Consider the following 21,095-nt stretch of genomic DNA (forward strand, 5'->3'; position numbering starts at 1 on the left):
CCCCTTCCTGTACTGGAATAAGCTATACTGGTATAAGTACATTTATTCTGGTATAACTGCCGCCACACTGGAGGGTGGGGGAGGGGCCACACTGGGGGGGGGGAGGGGAGGGGAAGATTGTACTGCTTTAGTTAGTGGTATAGTTAAACCAGTACAACTTTTGTGTGTACAAAGGCCATGTGTGGTCTGCTCTTCACTCCAGGTGAAATCAGTTGAAAATGTGGTGTGGATCAAGGGTAACACATGACTTTAACTGCTTCAGAACTAAAATCCTGAACGTGAATTACCTGGAGTCATATAATGATTTATAGTCACTTCAGTGTATTGGCAAAAAGCCTAACAAGGGACCCAGTTCTCTGAGGGTGTATCTGCAGAGATTGGGTGGCATTTGGACACACAAACCTAAAAAACCAGCACCACAGCATTCTGATTTTATTATTTCTACGGCACCACAGAGCCATTCACGGCGCTATATGACAATCGAAGACAGGTCCCTGCTCTAAAAGAGCTTACGATCTACATACGTAACAACACAAGTCAGAGCACAAGTTGATTGTGTATGTGCCTTGCTAATTCTGAATTTCCTCTCCTGTTCCATTTTGAGGCCCTGACTCAGGAAAGCATTTGAGCACAAGATTACGCACAAGAACAGGAATGATGGTGCGCTGGGTCATGGAGGCTGTTCCAGGCACAAGGGGCAGTGTGAGAGAGGCACAGAAGAACCAGTGGAAGCAGGGAGCAATATGGTGATGGGAGTGGACAGCGTTGGGTTCGAGAGGAGAAGAGGAAGGAGCAGCCAGGCTGAGATGTAAGTGGAGGCAGAGTTGTTGTGTGTCCTGGGTGAAGGTGGGGAGTGTGAAGGTTAACACACAGACCACAGGGAAAAAGAAAAGTAGTTTTATGTAGATCGTGTCACTATTAAAACATCTCCATCACACAGAATTTCGGATACAGGCACTTGGTAACATTTATCAACTCACCAAAATGGCTTTTTGGACTTTTAAACTCAATAATGTGTTTTGAAAACTGAATATTCTAGAACAGTGATTTTTTGGACATACTCATAGTTTTAGGCTACTGTTATTTATAGCGTTATAAATGTCCTGCGTCATCGGCACATACATCTTTTCTTTGTCATCCAGGAAATACAGGCCATCCCTGAGGACTGCTGGGTTGAAGCCCTCCTCCACTAATTGGACTTTACGGTGTTTAAAAGTTGCTGTGATCTCAATAGCATCCTAGAAAAAACAAAAAGGATACTCTGACATTGACAAGCAACCAACAGTGGGTGCTATCTTTAAAGCAGTAAAAGTCAAATCATTCAGAAGAAAACTGTCTTGCATTTTCTCCAAGTGCAATAGTTACATGAAAGAAAATGTAAATCCTACCTCCAGTGGTATAGACATTTAATATCTTTGAGATGTGGAACTCAGATTTGATGCAGCTCTGTAGCCTCATAGCTAGGAGTCAGAGACAAGCTAACAAAAATGTATAAGTACCTAAATTTACCCAAGAATTATTTCTGCAGGTTTCAGCATGTGGGACATAATCCTGGTTCTGGACCTTAGAAATGCTTGGGGCCACAGTAGCCAAATGCCACATAAGGCCTTCTGCACTGCCCCCCATTCTGAACAGATCTCTATGGCCTTCAGGAACGAGGCCAGGAGACTCCTGTGAGCATACTCATGCATGTTCCATCTGTAACTTAATGAGAGACAATTGCTTCAGGGCCTGATCTAGCAAAGCACTTAAGCACGTGCTTAAAGTTAAGCCTTAAATTTAAGCATGTGCTTAAATGCTTTGCTGAATCAGGGCCTTACTAATGTCTATTAAAGAAACGGTGTGACAGGGTCTATAGCTTCTTTCAAGCCATAAAGGGTGCCTTGGAGCCATAACATCCCCCATCCCAAGATCTTGACCATCTGGGCTACAGCACAAAGTGGCCTCCAGGAACCAGAGTGAAGCCAACGGAAGGCTGGCTCCAAGGGAATCCTTCCTGGAGAGCAGGGAAGCTAAAACAAATCCGCTGGTTTCCCAAGGAGGCCTGGTGCAGTTAGGACCAGTTGGACCCTGTTCTGAGTTTAAGAGAAGAGGGGTGTGAAAAGGGCAGGATTTCACTCAGAAAAGAAAAGAGAGGGAAATCTCTACAGGAGGTTAGGTAAGTCTCAGGGTGTTGCATCGTGGATGGGAAAGCACAGTATAGTTTGCCTCATGTGGTTATTTGTATAGCTACTCAAAGACAGAGGCTGGATTAAATAGTTTGGGATGTTAATATCTCTGTGTTTCTTCTGATGAACCATCCCAGTAAGTACATGGTCTTCTTGAGAGGAGAATTCTTTTATTTGTAATAAATAGATACATATAATCAAATTACCCTCAGGATTGGCTTCCTCAGTTTAGCTTAAACATTATTTTTCACCATGAATAATATAGAAAAGGAGGGCTGAGGTTGTTTGTTCATCAGTGTATTGAAATCTAGAAGTGTCAGGGCCCCTGGCCTGCAGAGTGCTCCAGGTGCGTGGATCCCTATGTCTGCAAGAGCAGTTTGCAGACCAGCACAGCCTAAATTTGAAACTTAGCTCCCTTCGCTGTGTTAAGAGTACGTAAGAGGAAGTCTGTATGTTTCCACTGAGAGACCTTTCTGGTTCATAGGGACACACGTGATACATTCAGACACATGACAGGCATCCTGCAATCTCATGTGCTCACCCAGCTTTCTGGTTCTAGGCAGAATGGAAACATCGTGGGCCTGATTCTCCTTTCTCAGTGGTGTAAAACAAGTGTAAGCGAGGGAAGAAAGAGGACCCTAGAGTGCTGCCAGCATAATTATAAGTGACTGCGATCCTCATGGAAACAAGGGAGAAGAGAATGCAGACAGACTAGTGCCCTCTTTTTTGCAGTGAGGCAGGAGACATGTAGGAAGGCTGCCTTACCTGAATCCTTACAAAGCGAGGTCTTGCATAATTCGGTAGGAAGTCCACAACATGTCTGTATGTCTGCTCCCCATTAAATTCACAGCCCTCCTTTAGTCGAATGGATGCCATTCCTATTCTGCCTTCGTGACCTAGAGGAACAGTTATAGGCAAAAATAATGGCTGATATCTAAATTCCTGTTGTATAAATGCCAACACTTGTGTTTCTCAGCGATTTCATTATTTAAAGATCTCTAATGATGGGAACAATACATTTATAGAACTGAGGGAAAACCCAACCCTGTGCAGGATCCCCCACACCACTTTAACCAGGGCCGGCTCTAGGTTTTTTGCCACCCCAAGCAAAACAAATTTTGGCTGCCCCCCGTCCCAGCCCTGGGCTCCTCGCCGCACCCCCCTGCCGCCCCAGCCCTGGGCTCTCTCCCCCCGACCTGCAACCCCGGCCGCCCCAGCCCTGGGCTCTCCCCCCCCCCACACACACCCTGCCGCCCCAGCTCTGGGCTCCCCCTACCCCCCCATCATTGCCCCCCACACACACCTCCTGCTGCCCCAGCCCTGGGCTCTCCCCCACCACCCACACCCCCTGCTGCCCCAGCCCTGGCCTCTCCCCCCCAACCCGCACCCCCCTGCCGCCCCAGCCCTGGGCTCTCACCCCCCACCCGCACTCCCCTGCCACCCCAGCCCTGGGCTCTCCCCCCCCCCCACACACACCTCCTGCCGCCCCAGCCCTGGGCTCTCCCCCCCCCCCCCCCCCGCACCCTCCTTCCGCCGGAGCCCTGGGTCACTGGTAACTCGCTCCCAGGGCAGGTCATTCAGCAGGAATTTTAGATGTGCACAGAACACAGACAGGATTGGTTCCCATATGGTTACAGAACTGCAGTAAAGTGGAACAATTTTCAGCTTGTGTGGTTGGAGGATATCTGGATGCATATTATAAGACTGTCCTACATAAATGAGGAAAAGTTGAGGTGCCTTTATTATTCTTTTGTTCCACTCTTTCTTTTTATGGGGAATTTGCCAATGCAATATCACTGTCTTCCTTTTAAACAAACAAACAAACAAACAAACAAACAAACAAAAAGGCAATGGCTGTTAAAAATAGCAATTCCAGTCCTAATAACCACTGGGAAGCATTTCTTGCTCAATTTTATCCTACTTTTTCTACAGCAAGTTACAGTGGATCAGTATATTTGATTTGGGAGAAATGAAGTAACAGCTGCCCAAACTGAGCTTGAGCACTCCTGAATTTTGAGGTGTTCAAATCTGGAAGGCAGGTGCTGGGAGGGGAGGTGTGGCTCCGCAGGGGAGCACGGCAGCATGTATGCAGCAGCGTGTCTGGCACTGTGCGAAGCCAGACACGCTGGTCTGAGTGGCACGGTAAGGGGGCTGGGAGGTTGGAGAAGGGGTAGGGAGTTCCGGGGGGCAGTCAAGGGACAGGGAGCAGGGGGGGTTGGATGGGGCGGAGGTTTGGGGGGGCAGTCAGGGGACAGGCAGCAGTTGGATAGGCATGGGAGTCCCAGGGGTTTGTCAGGGGACAGGTAGGGGAAGGTCCTGGGGGGAAGTTGGGGGGGGGTCTCAGGAGGGGGCAGTTGGGGACAAGGAGAAGGGAGGCTTAGATGGGGGTGGGGTCCCGGGAGGGGGCAATCAGGGGACAAGGACCAGTGGGGCTTAGATAGGGGGTGGGGTCCTGGGGGGCAGTTGGGGCAGGGATCCCGGGAGGGGGTGATCAGGGGACAGGGAGCAGGGGGGGTTAGATGGGTCAGGAGGTTGGGGGGGCAGTCAGGGGACAGGCAGTGGTTGGATAGGCATGGGAGTCCCGGGGGTTTGTCAGGGGACAGGTAGGGGGTGGGGTCCTAGGGCGGAAGTTGGGGGGGGGGTCTCAGGAGGGGGCAGTTGGGGACAAGGAGAAGGGAGGCTTAGATAGGAGGTGGGGTCCCAAGGGGCAGTTAGGGGCAGGGGTGATCAGGGGACAGGGAGCAGGGGGGGTTGGATGGGTTGGGGTTTCTGTGGGGGGCAGTCGGAGGAAGTGGATGGTGGCAGGGTGGGGCTACCCTCCTTCCCCATGGAGTGTCCTATTTTTTGAATGTTAAAATATGGTATCCCTACCCTTCCCAGTGCAGCTCTCCATTCACAGCAGACTGCAGCATGAGGTCTCAGCTTCCTCACTCCCTCCCCCTCTTTCCTGTTGGTAGTGGCCAAGGGAATGCTGGGAAATGTAGTTCTTTCCCTGCTCCAGGGCTGGCTCTATAGGCAGGGAGCTAACCAAGGAACTACAGCTCCCAGGGCCCCCTGTTGGTTCTCAGCTCCCATGCTGGATCCCTGCCGCCCCTGCAAATGGGCTGCCCCAAGCAGGTGCTTGCTTTGTTGGTGTCTAGAGCCACCCCTGACTTTAACCCTTAGGCAGAAATTGCACTCAGCTGGGACTGAGTGAAATCTCAGAACTTGACTTTTAACACTGGGGTTAAGTTGTGCAGAGAGCTTCACATGGGTTTTATGCATGGGGTGAATTTGATCCCTAAGTAGGAGAAATATGAACTCTACTGTAAATTGCTGGAAAAAAAGAACCCGGCAACCGAGCACAGAGCATGTCTCATTTAAATCTATCCATCCTCTGTTTGCCAGAAGCTGGGAATGGGTGACAGGGGATGGCTCACTTGATGATTACCAGTTCTGTTCATTCCCTCTGAAGCACTTAGCACTGGCCGCTGTCTGAAGACAGGATACTGGACCAATGGTCTGACCCAATATGGCCGTTATGTTAATCAGTTCTGGTATTTCTGGCATAAATGGTTCAGGAATGTACAAAATGGATTCTAATGTGGAATTGTTACAGATCCACAAATCTCCAGTATTTTTCTGCCTCCCCATCTACCAAGAGTTCTGTTCAGATACAGTCAGAAGCTGGGACTTCCTCTCCTTCCTCCTCTGCAACCCTTCAGTAGCCTCCTCCCTAGCCCTTCCAAAATCACTCAGGATACTTAATGTACAGCAAATACTTTAACAACTAGGACAGGGAAGGAGGGGACAGAATGGTTTCAACAGGAGAACATCAGACCTGATATTTTAAATAAATTCCTACAGTCATTTCGTGACTAAATGGATGTTCAAACAGGGGCATTATGGAATTAATTTTAATCCAAAAAAGAATAGAAAACCTGCTAGACCTGATTTTCTCATGCTTATAGTAGGCCAAACTCTGGCAGGTCCTGACACCTGCAACTACCGCAAAAGTCAGCATTTACATTATACTGTAGAGCAGTTTAGGCCAAATTGCGTGAGGGTTACACTGGTTTCACACCCAATTCTTTTTGGATTTCATACTAACCTATATTTTCCACAGGTGAATCTTTCCCTCCAATCCTATTTTGTTGTTAATAGGTATTTAGAGCCAGCTTTTTTCAAGAGAATTCTATTCCCATTTAAGCACCAAAACAAGTGTCCAGATTTTTAAAATAATTCAGCATGTCAGGTACTGAGTTCCTTTGACAATCTGACCATAAGCATCACAATGGGAACTGCTGGGTGATGAGTGTTTTTGAAAATCTGCCTTCTATTGGGTCCCTAAGTGGGAGCTGAGCCCTTTTGAAAGTCTGGTGTCAACCTAGAGTGCCAAGCACTCTAAAATCTGGCCCTTATTGTTTAAAAAGGAATTTAGGAGCCCATTCTGCTATCTGCTACACCAGTGTAAATCAATGTCTAGATTTACACCAGGGTAACCAAGTGGTAAATATGGCCCATAATTCATTAATTGCTTTGCAGGATAAAATTTAAGCAAGGTATCACTTTAAATATGCTAAACATTATTCAGTTGTGCAAGCGGCTGATAAATGATAGTCCCATGCTCTTTTGTCTCTATCAGGTCTAGTGGGTGTCAACAAAAAATACTGTAATTCTGGACAGTCCTTCTGGATTCTTTGCTCAAACTCATCCATCTGGGGTGAGGATGGAGAGGAATAAAATCCAGTCTCTCCTCATTCATCACCATCCAAAAGGGCTGTGCATTTGAGTTCTGCAGGAATCCAAATAACTGGGTATTTATATCTGTTACATTCTTGATGTTTTCTTGCCTGAGATATTGATTTCGGGGGGGGGGGGGGAAGGGGGAAACGATGACAAAACAGCATAAGGGGCTGGTCTTTTCATGGTATTTCTATCACCCAGGAACACAAACACCATGGGGCAACTAGCCCTAGCAATACTACAATCTCATAAATACCCCCCAAGCATACACCTATCCTATGGTTTTCTGTAGTAGCTTTGCAGCACTGTAAAAAGGACAAAGACATTTTCACAAACAAATGGAGCCACATGAAGACAGAGCTAATATCCCCACAAAAGGCTTTGCAGCTGGCAGTCATGTTAATGCTTGACATAGGGCTGTGTAGAGGCTCCATTATCCAGACAAAAAGGGAAAGTGGCAGCTAAAAGCAGTGCAGAGCAAAAGAAAAAGATGTGAGTTTATTGAGAGCAATGGGCATATAGTTCCTCTTTAGCCACCATCGTAAGCATGTTTCTCTTCCTCCTTCCAGATCACCTGCTCAAAGAAGCCACCTGGCATTCAGATTTGTTTACTCATGTTATTGAAAAGGTCGGGTTTGGAGCTTTATATTTTTGGCATCTGAACACACTGGATTGGTTAGCTCTTCCCTGAGCTTGTGTATTTTATTTTGTGTGGTTAACTCCCAGGTGCATTGAGAGACTGAAATAATATTTGTATTTGTAGTATATAAAAACAAGTTTACATGCAAAAAAATCAACAATTATATAATGTTGTGGTAAGAAGAGAACTGTTTTGAACAATGCCTATTGCTTTCCCGTAAGGCCAGTCAGTAATTGGATACTAACACCTCTTCTAGCTGGTTTTACAAGTCCAGTGGGAGTTAGGTTAGATTTCCCTCATCTCCTACAATGTAATCTGAGAAGAGGCTAAGGAACTCTGGACTATTCACATGGTTACCTGGCTTGTGAAATCTCTCCCATGGCAATTGTGTGTTTATCTCCATCTCAAAGGCAGGTGCAAACAAAGATGATGATTTAAAGAGACAAACCCTAATTTTGCTTTAGTTGTTAATGGTGATATGCAAAGAAATCTTGGTTCTTTGTCCTTTATGGTTTCTTTTGGATAAATACAGATGGCCTGAAACAGTGGTGGGTGGGCTAAGGGGTTTTGCTGGGTTTGGTTTTTGGTTTTTTTTTACCTTGGAAACATCAGGAATGTCCACTATGGTCAGCCCTGCTTTGGCCAGAGGAATTACTGGATGTGTCAGAGATTGTATTGGGAATTCTCACACTTTCAAGAAATAGATCGGGGAGTGAAATCTTTAATAAAGACTTCCTAATTCCAAAGCGTTGATTAGCCATTGAAACTACACACATCTGAAGAAGTGGTCATAGCCCACAAAAGCTTATGCTCTAATAAATGTGTTAGTCTTTAAGGTGCCACAAGACTCCTCGTTGTTGTTGCTGAAACAGACTAACACGACTACCCCTCTGAACACATCATAGTGTATTCTAGGCTAGACAGGGCTTGAATTTCAAAGCAGGAAAAAAAGCTCTTTCTGAAAAACCTTTTGGTGCTATCACCAAAAGCAAATATGGGCCCAAGGCGACCCTCCCCCCTTTACAGGAGCCACAAAAACTGCAAATAGCAAATGTAAGACAAGTTAGCGAACATTCACCATGTAACTGATTCTAAACTGACCTTCTCTTTGTTTGCTTTAGGATCCCCCAAAGTTTCACTGTGATCCCCCCACATGGATCATGCTGGGATCTACCATCACAAAACCCTTTTCAGCAAGACCTGACATATGGGGAAAGGTATGCAAATCAGGTAAGCAACATTGCTTGGCATATGAGGGTATCTGAAATGTTTCTATTCTATTCAGTTATTAGATTACAAACCCATATGGGTAGGGACAGCATCTTCATCTGTGCCCTGTACAGCACCAAGCACACTGGGCCAGATCCTCAGCCACTCTTCACCCTCTGCAGCATAGGGGGCATTTGATGGAATGCAGTGTGCTCCAATGATCCTGGTCCGTGAAGTGGCTCCTTGGGATCTGTCATCCACAGGAACAAATTAGAGCAGCCTTGGGGCTACTCTAACTTGCTCAGGGGGACATTTGGGCCCCTGGCAGCCTCCAAGATAAAGGAGACAGAAAGGTGGTGTAAAGCTACATACTCTGACCCCTCGGGTCAACTAAGGGTTAATCTGACACACCTGAGAATCTGACCCAATGTCAGTGCTCTTCAAATTACATAATGATAATTGCCAGGATACAGATTAAATGGGGGTGAGGGACTTTATTTAATGTTCTGAGGACCACCTGATTATCTGGGGAGTAGAAAACTGTACATGTTGTACAAAAGAGACTGTACATGTGGCTAGAACTGCTTTTGGGGATTCAGCTCATTGAAGAGAGGTGGGAGGAGACTCAATTTCCCAAACTACCTTCTTCTTCCTTTTCCCCAAAATCTCTTTTCACAGTATTTCCCCCCTCTCACTCTACAGTAAGTGCAGATCTGGTAGCTATAAAACATAATGGCTAGTTATCTTCTAGTGTGGTTTCTAAATCTCAAATCCTCTCCTACTTTCCTGTTAACATCACTTGCCAAATACTAGATTAAAAAAGGAAGTTTTTGCTAAGGCTCTGCAGCTAATAGACATTGTACACACATAAATGACTGAGTTTACCAGATGCAGCACATGAAGAATAGAGAAGCCAAAAGAGAGAGAGAGCCTTTTTGTATAGTTCACTTAGTATGTGATGAAATTACGGTAATCTGTGTAAAAAAAGGTCTTGCGTTACCAGATTTTCAAATGATTCATTTATACCTGGCACAGGCACTCCATACACATTAACTTCTTGGACAAAGTCGATCAATCCTAAAATATCTGCAACTTCAGTAGTAGCCACATTTTCCCCTTTCCATCTGGAAAACATACAGTAGTGAGCAGATTTCATTTCTGATCAACAACAACTTTGTCATGGGTTTACCATTGCACTTTCACTTTGGGGTCAGGGTGCACATTCCCATTGGCACAAGGGACCTGTTTTGATGCCCTACCTGTTGGGGTACATGGAACCTGTGTGGTTCCAAAGAGTTCAAGGAAAGACTCTTGTTCTACCCGTAACCCAATGTATTGCTTTCTGATTTTCTTTTGTCAACTGTCAATATTGTGGGCCCTAAACACCCTTTCCCCAGCTCTAGTATTTTGGGTCTCAGTGGCTTACAGCGAAAGAGGGGAGTCCCAGGCTGAGTCTAACAGATTGAAACATACAGATATTTTGAAGTTTTCTGCTGTGGTTATGCAGGTGGTGAAGGAAAGCTATTTTGCCTCCACCATGGCACCTGGGCAGTATCATGCTATAGAACCATTTCTGGTGCTGGTGGTGGACAGCATGGTCAAGCTGAGCTGCCCCCACCCGATAGTAGAGATTAATCTCACTGTCGAGATTTTTCATGTTACTTTAAGGATGAAACCTCTTGAATCCAAATGGAACTGTCTGCCTCCATGCTGACACAGCAGGGCCTGCTGAAGGGAGGCTTGAGTTCCAAGTTCCTGGACATACTGGGGAAGCTCCAGCTACAATCTGTGAGCTGGACCTATGTCCTCTCTAGATGGTGAAGGCACTTAGAACCCATTAGGTTTGTTGTAGGTAGAGACTCCCTACACCAACCTTTAGGAAGGCAGGGTACCAGTTTTCCTTAAAGAAGCTATTATGTAGCTCAAAAAACCTTTTGGCAATCTTGCCAATTAGCAGCTTGCATCTAATCTCCCTTTCTGGAGGCAGGTTTTTGAGAAAGATGCAACAGATAACTCGGGCAGTGTCTGGAATCCTCACTTGAGCTTCAGGAAAAGGAAGTAAGTGATATAGGGTCCTCATTTTTCTCACTTTGAAGTGAGACAAGTGAGTGCTCTTCATCAATCATTGAGAGACGCTGGACAAGGAGTCAGAAGGAACTGAGAATGAATTAACATTTTCTTCAGTCTTAAGTATCTTAATTACGGTAACTAACCGGAATGTGTCTCCGACTCGGTCATGAAAGTAGATGAAATTGTCCTGGTCAACCATTAAAAGGTCACCACTATTAAAATATAAATCCCCTTTCTGGAAGACGTTTGTTAGTTTTTTCTTCTCTGTCTGGCTTTTTGCTCCTGCATAGCCACTAAAAGGAGAAAATGGTGTGATTTTGCAGATCAACAGCCCCGCTTCACCTATGAAGGGGGAAAAAATGTCTGTCATGTGTTTGCAAACCACCACGTAAACTGATGACACTATATACGTGATTTTAAATCATATAATAGTAGTGATGATGTTTGTAGATGTTATAGAATAATTTTAGTCTTCTTTCATAATCACCTGCCCTTAAAATTAGCTGTATAACTGTAGGTTAAGGGCTCAGTTTCATCCTTTCAATACCATGGGCTCTCACAAATACAGCGGATATTACGAGTTACACTATACTACCAACCGTACTCTAGCAGACAGGAGCACAGAGTCATTAAAGATTTAGGCTGAGATTTGCAAAGCCTCTTTAAGAATTTAGATGCCCAATTTCCATTAAAATTAATTGAAACTGGATGTCTAGATTCCCTAGGCAGCTTTGAAAATCTCAGCCTACATAGGGCTTGATCCCACCTGGGGATAAGCAGGATTACTCCATGAGCATCCTCTGAAGCGGGCCATCGTACTCCACTTCTCTACAAGCCAGGCTACTCCCATGCTGTACTGGTTGCTTCAGGGCTTGTTCACCTCTTAGTCACCCGACAAGCAGCACAAAGAACCAGTTGTGAGGGGAGAATGCATGTAAGGACTCAGCCCACTCACTGTGAATGCAAAATGCATAAAAAAACTGCTTAGCGCATCCACAGCTACAGTACGTTGCTCTCTAGACCAGGAGAAGCTATAGTTATGGAGTGACTTGTGCTGGGGGGTGGGAGTGTGACGTTTGGAAGGAGGCGGTATTGCACCTGTGTTGATATGCAAGGTGAAATTCACCCACGTTCAGCAGGAAGATAGGGCCTTGTGCAGGTGCTGTGCTCTGGGGCGAATTTTACCCAGACTGTGTGCAAAATAAATTGCAGCTGCATGCTTGGCAGCCTTCTCCATCCTGCCCTCTGGCTTGGGATTTGGTGGAGATTTCACATTTATCCATTTTATGGATACAGAGTTTGTTTCTCTAGCACCTCATAATCATTCATAACCAAATGTTAGAAACAGCCCCCAACTCAATGGCTAAAACCCCAACCTCCCCTGATGTAAACATTTACACACAATACCAGGCATATGCGTTCTCTCCTTCCTGCCAGTCTGTGATGTGGGGTTGTGGTTGGAGGGGGGAGAAGGAGACACACCCTGGGGCAGATCCTTAGCTAGTGTAAATTGTCATTGGCATATGCCACTGAAGTCAATGGGGCAATTTACACTGGTGGAGGATCTGCCCCTATACGTAGAGCGGGAGCATGCATTTCTGCTCCACCCCCCCAGCCCTCTCTCATTCCTCCCTCGCACAAATATGTATCTGGCATTTTTGTAGTCCAGAGGCCAAATCCTGCTCTCAGATATATCCATGCAATTCTGCTGACTTCAGTGGAGTTGCATGAGTGTAAATGAAAGGAGAATCTGGCCTCAGCACTGAATTTTTGAGTGGCTCCATGTGTGAGATTGAAAAGGACAGCCAGGGAGATGAAGTTGAAAAAAATATAATCCCCTGAATCCTGCATGTGAAATCAACAGCTGTAGGGAGTGTTCAGTTTGAACTCAGAATTGTACATTCCAGTTATAAAGTCATTCTCCATGTGAAAATGCTTAACACACGTAAAGGATCAAAGTAGTTGCCTCACTTTCATAGCTGCATTTTCCATTAAAAACGATGAAAGTTTAATCTACAGGGGCACAGATTTTACTATATAATAATTTTGTTAATGCTTCTTTCGGCGGCAGGTTAAGTAAATTTATCAGACACAAACAAGATGGCTCAAGTTGAAAGCCAAGGTCTGTACTATGAAAAGATTGTTAGCTCCAAGGTAAAAATGTTAAAGCACCCTCAACTAAAAGAGACTGCAAACATACTGAAGGCAGATAGAATTTTATTAAAACAACATGTAATATAAATATACGTTTATCTGATATGGCATTATCCCTTGTCTTTCCTTAAAGCTGCATATCAGATCTCATTCCCACAGCAACACATTTTCTTATTTGTGTTTAAAATCTAGAGCAGGGATTGGCAACCTTTGGCACGCGGCCCATCAGGGAACTCCGCTGGCGGGCCGGGATGGTTTGTTTACCTGCAGCGTCCACAGATTCGGCCGATGGCAGCTCCCACTGGCCGCGGTTCGCTGCTCCAAGCCAAAGGGGGCTGCAGGAAGCAACGCGGGCCGAGGGACGTGCTGGCCGCCGCTTCTGTGGATGCTGCAGGTAAACAAACCATCCCGGCCCGCCAGCGGAGTTCCCTGATGGGCCGTGTGCCAAAGGTTGCCGATCCCTGAGCTAGAGATCACCCAACAACTGTCCTAAACGACCTTTTCCATTAAGATGGGCATAGAGAGGTTAATTTGTGATTTTAAAGAATTAAATTTCTTTGTGATTTATTTTTTTAAGGAGTAATCATTGGTACCTTTAGGAACTCTTATGCAATATCCATTTTCGTCTCGGACTGGTTCATCTTTCTCTACGTCGTATCTAATCAGCTCATAGCGTATAATTTTCTAGTGAAAATGTACAAAATATACATACACGTGAATATCTGAATCGAATTCTCAATATATTCTACATATTAAAGTATTGCTTTGAAAGGTGCTAACTTCATAATATTTCAGAAATATGTTCAGTGTCCAAATGCTCTTTTGTCTGAAATGCTGGCAGCTGTATGGGGCTCTCAAGGCATGTTTATGTTGCAATAAAACACTCGTGGCTGGCCCAGGTCAGCTGACTTGGGCTTGCAGGGCTGAGGCTGTGGGGCTATAAAACTGCAGTGAAGATGTTTGGGTTCAGGCTCAGGTTAGAGTCCAGCCTCTGGGACCCCTCCCCGCTCGTGGGGTCCCAGAGCCCAGGCTCCAGCCCGAGCCCAAGCATCTCCACTGCAATTTTATAGTCCTGCAGCCTGAGCCCTGCAAGCCCAAGTCAGCTGACATGGGCCAGCTGTAGGTATTTTATGTAGACATACTCTTAGTGAGATGGCGACAGTTATGGTGATGTCTAGCATGGGACAGGCATAAGCTAACGTCGGGGAGTGCAAGGATCCCTTCCCTGGGTATGTCTGCCCAAGGTTCAGCTGAGCACTGGGCTATGCATTTGCCTCGTAGGGCTGAAGTGATGTGGAGGGCCCAGATGAGCCTTTGGCAATGAGTTGAACTTCTCCCCTGCAGGACAGAATGCCAGTACTGATGTTATTTCGCTTACCTTATGGAAGTAGTTTACTCTCCCCACGGCACCGACTTTTCCACTGTAGTTAATAAACCCAACGTTTCCCTCGGTTGCAGCATAGAACTCAAATATACGGATGTCTCCAAATCTTCTGACGAATTCCCTCCAAACATCAGCCCTTAACCCATTGCCTATGGCAATCCTTACTCTGTGATCACCATCGCTGTCTTTCTGGACATGAAAACCCAACAGACATAGGTTAAGGATTAGGTTGAGTAAAACGAACCAGTTTAAAGAAAACATCAGTCTGCAAACATAAAGCACATTTTGAAGTATAACAGGCGCACACATCTTTACAGCTACACGTGCAGTTGAGAGATGGATAGATGGCCTGATACTTACATTGTCTAACATCAGAGACAGGAGAAGGAATGTTGGAGCAGCATTAGGCTATCTGTCTTCAGCTGAAATCAGTTGCAAAACTGACTTCAATGGGGGCAGGGCTGGCCCCTGAGGGTGAAATTCACCACCTGCAGAGGGTCAGCATGAAACCTATGCCCCATTTTATGTTCCACTTAAGCCTGTTTTGTGCACAAGACTTGTAGTGACCCTCTGCATGGGTTGAATTTCACCCTTAGTGCTGTCAACGATTTAGGAGGTAAAAATGGACAGATTTCCAAATTTCCTATACTTCAAAATGACATTTTGGGGGAGGGAAAGCTGTCTTGGCGTTGAAGTCGTTACCTAGGCAATACATTAGTCTGTGAGCAGGGTGCAGGACTGAGCCCATTAAAATGAGAACATTATCCTCTCATTTTTTAATATGCTGCCATAAATGTGCTCTTCACACATTAGCAAATAAATATGGAGATGACCAAGACAAGGATGACAGTTAGTTCATCTGGTTGCTTAAACAAATTGTTCTTATTTATTTACTTACATCCCAGCAATAAAAGAGAACCGATTTGCCTGTACATATCGGCTATAATACACAAGCAATTCTAATGGGCTTTAGGAAACAGTGAACGGAGCAATAGTACTCTGGGAATTTTGACAAAATCTGGGGACATTGCTCTTCCAGATCTTCTAATTTCTGAGGAGAATTTGCTCCTCATAGTTATGTAACTTAATACCCAACAGCATTTCAAGGCCAAGGGGAGAGGTTTTTTTTTAAATACATGTTGGCTTATTAACCTGGACTGCTTTCACTGTTGCTACTGGCCCAAATTCTATTGTAAACCCACTGTCACAGGATGGCTGCCTCCATGGCACCCCCTTGTGGCCTTATGGTGGCCCAGAAAGTGGCCCTCTGTCTCGATTTCCTGCTTCTGGTGTCCCCAGTTCCCATGGCTGATAACCTGCCTGCATTCTCCAGCATAATTTCATAAGGTGGCCCCTTCCTGGAGCGCCCTCCAGTGGCAGACTATAACACCACCAGTGCACATACCTCAGTTTCCCCCTTCTTCCGGAGTCCCCAGTAACTCCACACATGTTTTCAGAGTATAAATAGCCTTTTGTAGAGTTAGTTTATTACAAAACGTCCCACAACCACAATTCAGATTTCCCCAGCACAGTCCACACAGTACATTCACATTTTAAGTCCCAACATGCCATCAACACACCAGCTACAGCTCTGGCATCTCTCACCACACCACACCCCAACTTTCAGGTACAGATCCGGCTTTTCTCACCACACCTCAGCATCTCTCACTTTGCCCCACCCCAGCCCCTCTAGCTGGGGTGCTTCTCTGCCCTGAAGGTATGGTTCCTGCTCTTGCCTGGAGACATCAGCAGGCTCACCCCTCCATCATTCTCCAGCCTACAGCCCTCTCTGGCCTTCTGGCTTCAGCTTTACAGCTCAGAGAGCCAACAGGCATTTCTGTCTGCTGTACTCAGCCTTCAGCCCTCTCTAGTCATACCTCTCTGGCCTAGGGAAGTTTGCCTTCCTGCCTTCTGCTTTCACCAGCCTGCTCTGGCTCTATTCCTCATGAAGGAACTCTTACCACTCCCTTCTTCCCGGGCATCCCCTCCCTGATGCTCTCAACCCAGCTCAGCTCTTCCTCTGAGCGCGCTCTGTCCCTCTCTCTCCCCCATGGCTTCCAAACTCTTCCTCTCTCAGGGCTGGGTTCTGGACTCTCTCTAGTCTTTGGGCTGTCTCTAATTTATAACTCCAAGGGGCAGCCCCACCCTCCTCATTACACCAAACTAGGGTGCCCCTGGAGTGGAACAGGAGAGTTGGACTCGATTTCATTTAAGGGGACAGCTACCCTGTTATACCTACAGTTCAATCCTATTTTTTCCCAGGCAGCAGGTGGCAACTCAGTTATCTGAATAAATGAAATTCTGCTTGATAGAATATTAGGCTGTTTGCATTTTCTCAAGCACCCTGACTCCAATGGGACATCAGCAAGACACAGGAATGTCCAGCTGCACTGGATGGATACATTAGCTCAGTGCATCTCAAAGAATAGTGTGTGCAGGACTAGCCAGACGGGGAAGGGAAGGATGTAGAACAGTGGCAGTGCCAGTTTCCCCAGGCTGCCTTAGCATGGAAAGGTTGAAGGTGACCACAATTAGTTTTATTTTCCTGAATCTTCAACTTTCAGAAGTTTGGGAAATGCTGCATTAGCTGAATGTTTCTCACCCAACTGCCAGCGGTGAAATGGTTAAGCAATTTCTTGTCATTTAAATGTTCGTAATCAGGCTTCAAAGTTCATGCTTCTCTCTGTGCTGGTGTCTGTCTGTCTAGTTACAGAGACAATGAGCCAAATCTCTCTCTGGGGCAAGCCCACTAAAGACAAGGGAGTTACTCCAGGGAGGAATCTGGCCCCATGAGACAGCAGTTTGGAACCATTTACATTGTTAGATGTTCACAACAAAAAAGGACAAGAAACTGCCCTGGTAATGAGGCTGCAAGTTTTGAATATGCAAATGCTCTAATTATAGTTTGCTTTTATTTTTTTGATTATTCCAGCACATGATACTGTTCTGGACTTTAGTTATGTAGCTTCTGGGTTATTTTTGCTTTTCTACACAATGGGTCCAGTAGTTCTGATTGGCTTTCCTCTTTGATTTACTGAGAGATTTGCCATTAAAATGTCTGAGCAGAGCCAAGTAGCAGGGCCGGCTTTAGGCCGATTCCCCAGAATCGGGCCCCGTGCCTAAGAAGATCCCGCGCCCGCGCCTATGAGGGCCCCGCACCTAAGAAGATCCCGCGCCCGCGCCTAAGAGGGCCCCGCACCTAAGAAGATCCCGCGCCCGCGCCTAAGAGGGCCCCGCGCCTAAGAAGATCCCGCGCCCGCGCCTAAGAGGGCCCCGCGCCTAAGAAGATCCCGCGCCTAAGAGGGCCCCGCGCTTTAGGTGCCTTTTTAATTTTTTTTACTCACCCGGCAGTGGTCCGCTCCAGGTGTTTGGCGGCACTTGGGCAGCGGGGGGTCCTTCAGTGCCGCGGAAGACCCGGAGCGGACCCCCCGCCGCCGAAGTGCCGTCGAAGCCCCGGACCGCCGTCAGGTATTCGAATTGGGCCCCGCAGTTCATAAAGCCAGCCCTGCCAAGTAGCATAGAAAACAACCCAGACTGTCTGCTGAAGTTCTGCACACTTGTGCCCTAATCCTGTATGGTAGAGTTCAGTTATTCTAAAGTCTTTCTGGGTCGACAGTAACTTGCATGCTATAGAGGCCTGCACAATATGTTCATGTGTCCTGGGAGGTTTTTTCTTATACTGCTTGACTGGGGACTTGTAGGGCTTTGAGACCAAACACGTGTTTCCATTTTGAAATGTTGCACTGGGGACTGTTTGTTGGTTAGCTCCAGACCAGCAGTCTGTCCCTCCTCTTTCAGGGTCCTGAAGTTGCTCTCTCTCATTCATTCTTTTCCATGTGTTGGTTATAGAGTCCAAGGCCAGAAGGGACCATTGTGATCATCTAGTCAGACCTCCTGTATAACGCAGGCCATAGAACTTCCCCGATCAAATCTTTTAGAAAAACATCTAATCTTGATTTTAAAATGTCCAGTGATGGAGAATCCATGGGAGGGTGTAAATTAAGGCAGAGGGTAATTTACAGCCAGGTATAACTTACTTAGGCTGCCAGCTCTCTGAGGCAGGGACAGTCACTTTGTTTGTACAGTGCCTAGTGTAATGAGACCGGGACCTCAGGGCACTGCCGCACTACAAATAAGAGCTTCCGCCATGTCAAGCTCTTGCATGCTCTCTCTAAGGTCTGAATTGCGGCTTTCTGGGAGAGGCACATCCCCTGAACATGGTGTACCTGTGGGCCCCCACAGCAGACGTTTGAGAAGCCTGTAGGCCCTGCTTGTATGGAAATGCTTTCTCCAAAGATGCTGAATCCTATGTGCTTGGGGCGATGATAATTCCTGTGTTAAATAATTAAAACAAAAATGTAGGTTTTCTTTTAAAGTCTGATCGCCATATATAAAAACTGCCCCCACTACCGAGTAACGCCCATGGGAAGCCTGCTTCCCCCACGAAACGCCACTCAACATAAAAAAGTTTCATTGTCCTTGTACAGGAGTTTGCCGGGGCTCGACCCGCTCCGGGGCGGCGGGGAGCCACACCGACTCACTACCTGCTGGGGCTCGAGTGCTTTGTCTGGCTGCAGGGTCTCGCCCGGCAGTCCTGAAAGATACAGGAAGCCCGACCCCGGCTCAGGGCGGGCACCAACGTTATGTCAGGGCTCAGGCCCTCAGGCAGGGCTGAGCCACAGTAAATAAAGTATTTAAGCCCAGGCCCTAGGTCAGGGCGGGGCAACAAACGTTGAGGCAGAGCTCAGGCCCTCAGGCAGGGCTGAGCCACAGTAAATAAACCTGAGCCTCAGCAGGCCTGGGGAGAGGGGGAGACTGCCACCCACAGGTTGGGTGGCAGGGGGGACGCAGGCCCTCCCACTCCACTGCGTCCCAGCCCGGGGCCCTAGCAGCGGCAGAAGACCCGCTGCTTCATCAGTGGGGATCCTGGCCGCAACACACTGACATCGGCTCTGGCAGTGCTGCAGCCAGACTGGGGTCGGCTGCCCCCGGGCTACTTCCACACTCCCCCTCTGGGCCTACCTGGGTGCTGGCGTCGGCCTCGGGGGGATCCTGGACCATGGGTTCGTCCGGCCAGGGATCGTTTGGCAAGTCCGGGAGCTCCTCCGGATAGGAGGCGCCGGGCAGGCTCGGCGGTTCCTCTAGGTAGCGGGCGCAGGGCAGGCCCGGTGGCTCCTCGGGGTAGCGGGCGCCGGGCAGGCCCGGCGGCTCCTGGCGGTCACTCCGGTCCGCGGAGGTTTCCCAGCCCCGAGCTAGGCTGGAGACGTCTGGTCTCTCCGGCTGCTGGGGCCTGACTGAGTTCTGAGGGCCCGGTTTTATACTTCCGGGTCGCCGCCTGACCCTCTGAGGGGCGGGCTCAGAACTCCCTAGCTCCGCCCACTCCAGCCTCCGGATGGGCTCTTCCCCTTCCGGGGCGGCTGGGAGCCACACCGACTCACTACAGTCCTTGATTCACATAATCAGGGTAACAACACTTTATTCTTCCTGCCCCAATAACAGAGAAACTGGGGATCCCACAGCAGCCGAAGTGACCGTTTGGGCTGCTGTGGGTTCATGCTAGGCGGGGTGGGTTCAGTTTCAGCCTTGGCTTCAGTTTCACCCTTGGCTTCAGTTTCAGCCTTGCAAGTTTCTCAGTTTATGTAAGACTCCCAGTATTTTCATTAACGTGTCAGTTAGCGGTTCAGCTGCTTTTGCCTGTGCTGCTAACATTACTGAGGACCTTCAGCCTTCTAGGCATTTACAACTGACCTGTAATCAGGTGACAAAGCTGCCACCAGCTGTCCGAGTCCTTGAGACCTTGGTTAAACTCAATATGGCTTGTGATTCCTTTGTACTCTATGATTAAATGGGGCATGATTGCCAAAGGATGAAATTCAGTGAGCTATGAGTAACTATAAACTAACCTATTTATGTTAATAGCAAACCCCATATTGCAACCAGAGTAGTAACTTGTACATAAAATATATTAAGGCACGGCGTGGGGAAGAGTTAGCCACTTGTTAACTAATATAGAGAACTGTCAGAATCAATGCTATCACAATCAGGAGTTCTTGGGGAGGAGGAGACTTGGGGTATGTCTACACTACAGGATTAATTCGAATTTATATAATTCGAATTTAGGAAACCGATTTTATAAATTCGAATGTATTCGGCCACACTAGGCACCATTAATTCGGTGGTTTGCGTCCAAGCTACCATAGTAGCATCGATTTCCAGAGCGTTGCATTGTGGGTAGCTTTTACATAGCTATCCCATAGTTCCCGCAGTCTCCACCCCCCTTGGAATTCTGGGTTGAGACCCCAGTGCATGATGGGGCAAAAAACATTGTCGCAGGTAGTTCTGGGTACAGCCTCCCCCTCCCTCCCTGAAAGCAACGGCAGACAACCATTTCGCGCCTTTTTTCCTGAGTGAACTCTGCAGACTCCATTCTGCATCAAGCATGGATCCCGTTGTGCTCCAGAACGCAGTCTCGAACATTATAAACACCTCGCGCTTTCTCGTGGAGTTTATGCTTACACAGGACCAGAAAAAAGAGGCGAGGAGGAGGAGGAGGCGGCGATTGCAGCGCAGCGACCAGCGTGATGAGGACATGGACACGGACACAGAATTCTCTGAGACCGCGGGCCCCGGTGCTTTGGAGATTATGATGTTAATGGGCCAGGTTATAGGCTTTGAACGCCGATTCTGGGCCCGGGAAACAAGCACAGACTGGTGGGACCGCATAGTGTTGCAGGTGTGGGACGAT

General features: G+C 47.3%; 1 protein-coding gene across 2 annotated transcripts in view; it reads right to left on the reverse strand.

Moving 5' to 3' along the window:
• Nucleotides 1-1,061: 1,061 nt before the first annotated feature.
• The window catches only part of SLC27A2 (solute carrier family 27 member 2), a 36,783-nt gene continuing 16,749 nt past the window's right edge, over nucleotides 1,062-21,095 (reverse strand). For both annotated transcript variants that reach the window (XM_065411996.1, XM_065411995.1), the window contains 6 exons: nucleotides 14,345-14,539; nucleotides 13,560-13,650; nucleotides 10,956-11,154; nucleotides 9,769-9,866; nucleotides 2,934-3,064; nucleotides 1,062-1,238 (listed from right to left, as the gene is read on the reverse strand). In XM_065411996.1, coding sequence (XP_065268068.1) covers nucleotides 1,062-1,238; nucleotides 2,934-3,064; nucleotides 9,769-9,866; nucleotides 10,956-11,154; nucleotides 13,560-13,650; nucleotides 14,345-14,539 — 891 coding nt within the window. The remainder of the gene's footprint in view (nucleotides 1,239-2,933; nucleotides 3,065-9,768; nucleotides 9,867-10,955; nucleotides 11,155-13,559; nucleotides 13,651-14,344; nucleotides 14,540-21,095) is intronic.

Source organism: Emys orbicularis, chromosome 10 (assembly GCF_028017835.1).
Source record: "Emys orbicularis isolate rEmyOrb1 chromosome 10, rEmyOrb1.hap1, whole genome shotgun sequence".
In the NCBI taxonomy this organism is placed as follows: Eukaryota; Metazoa; Chordata; order Testudines; family Emydidae; genus Emys; species Emys orbicularis.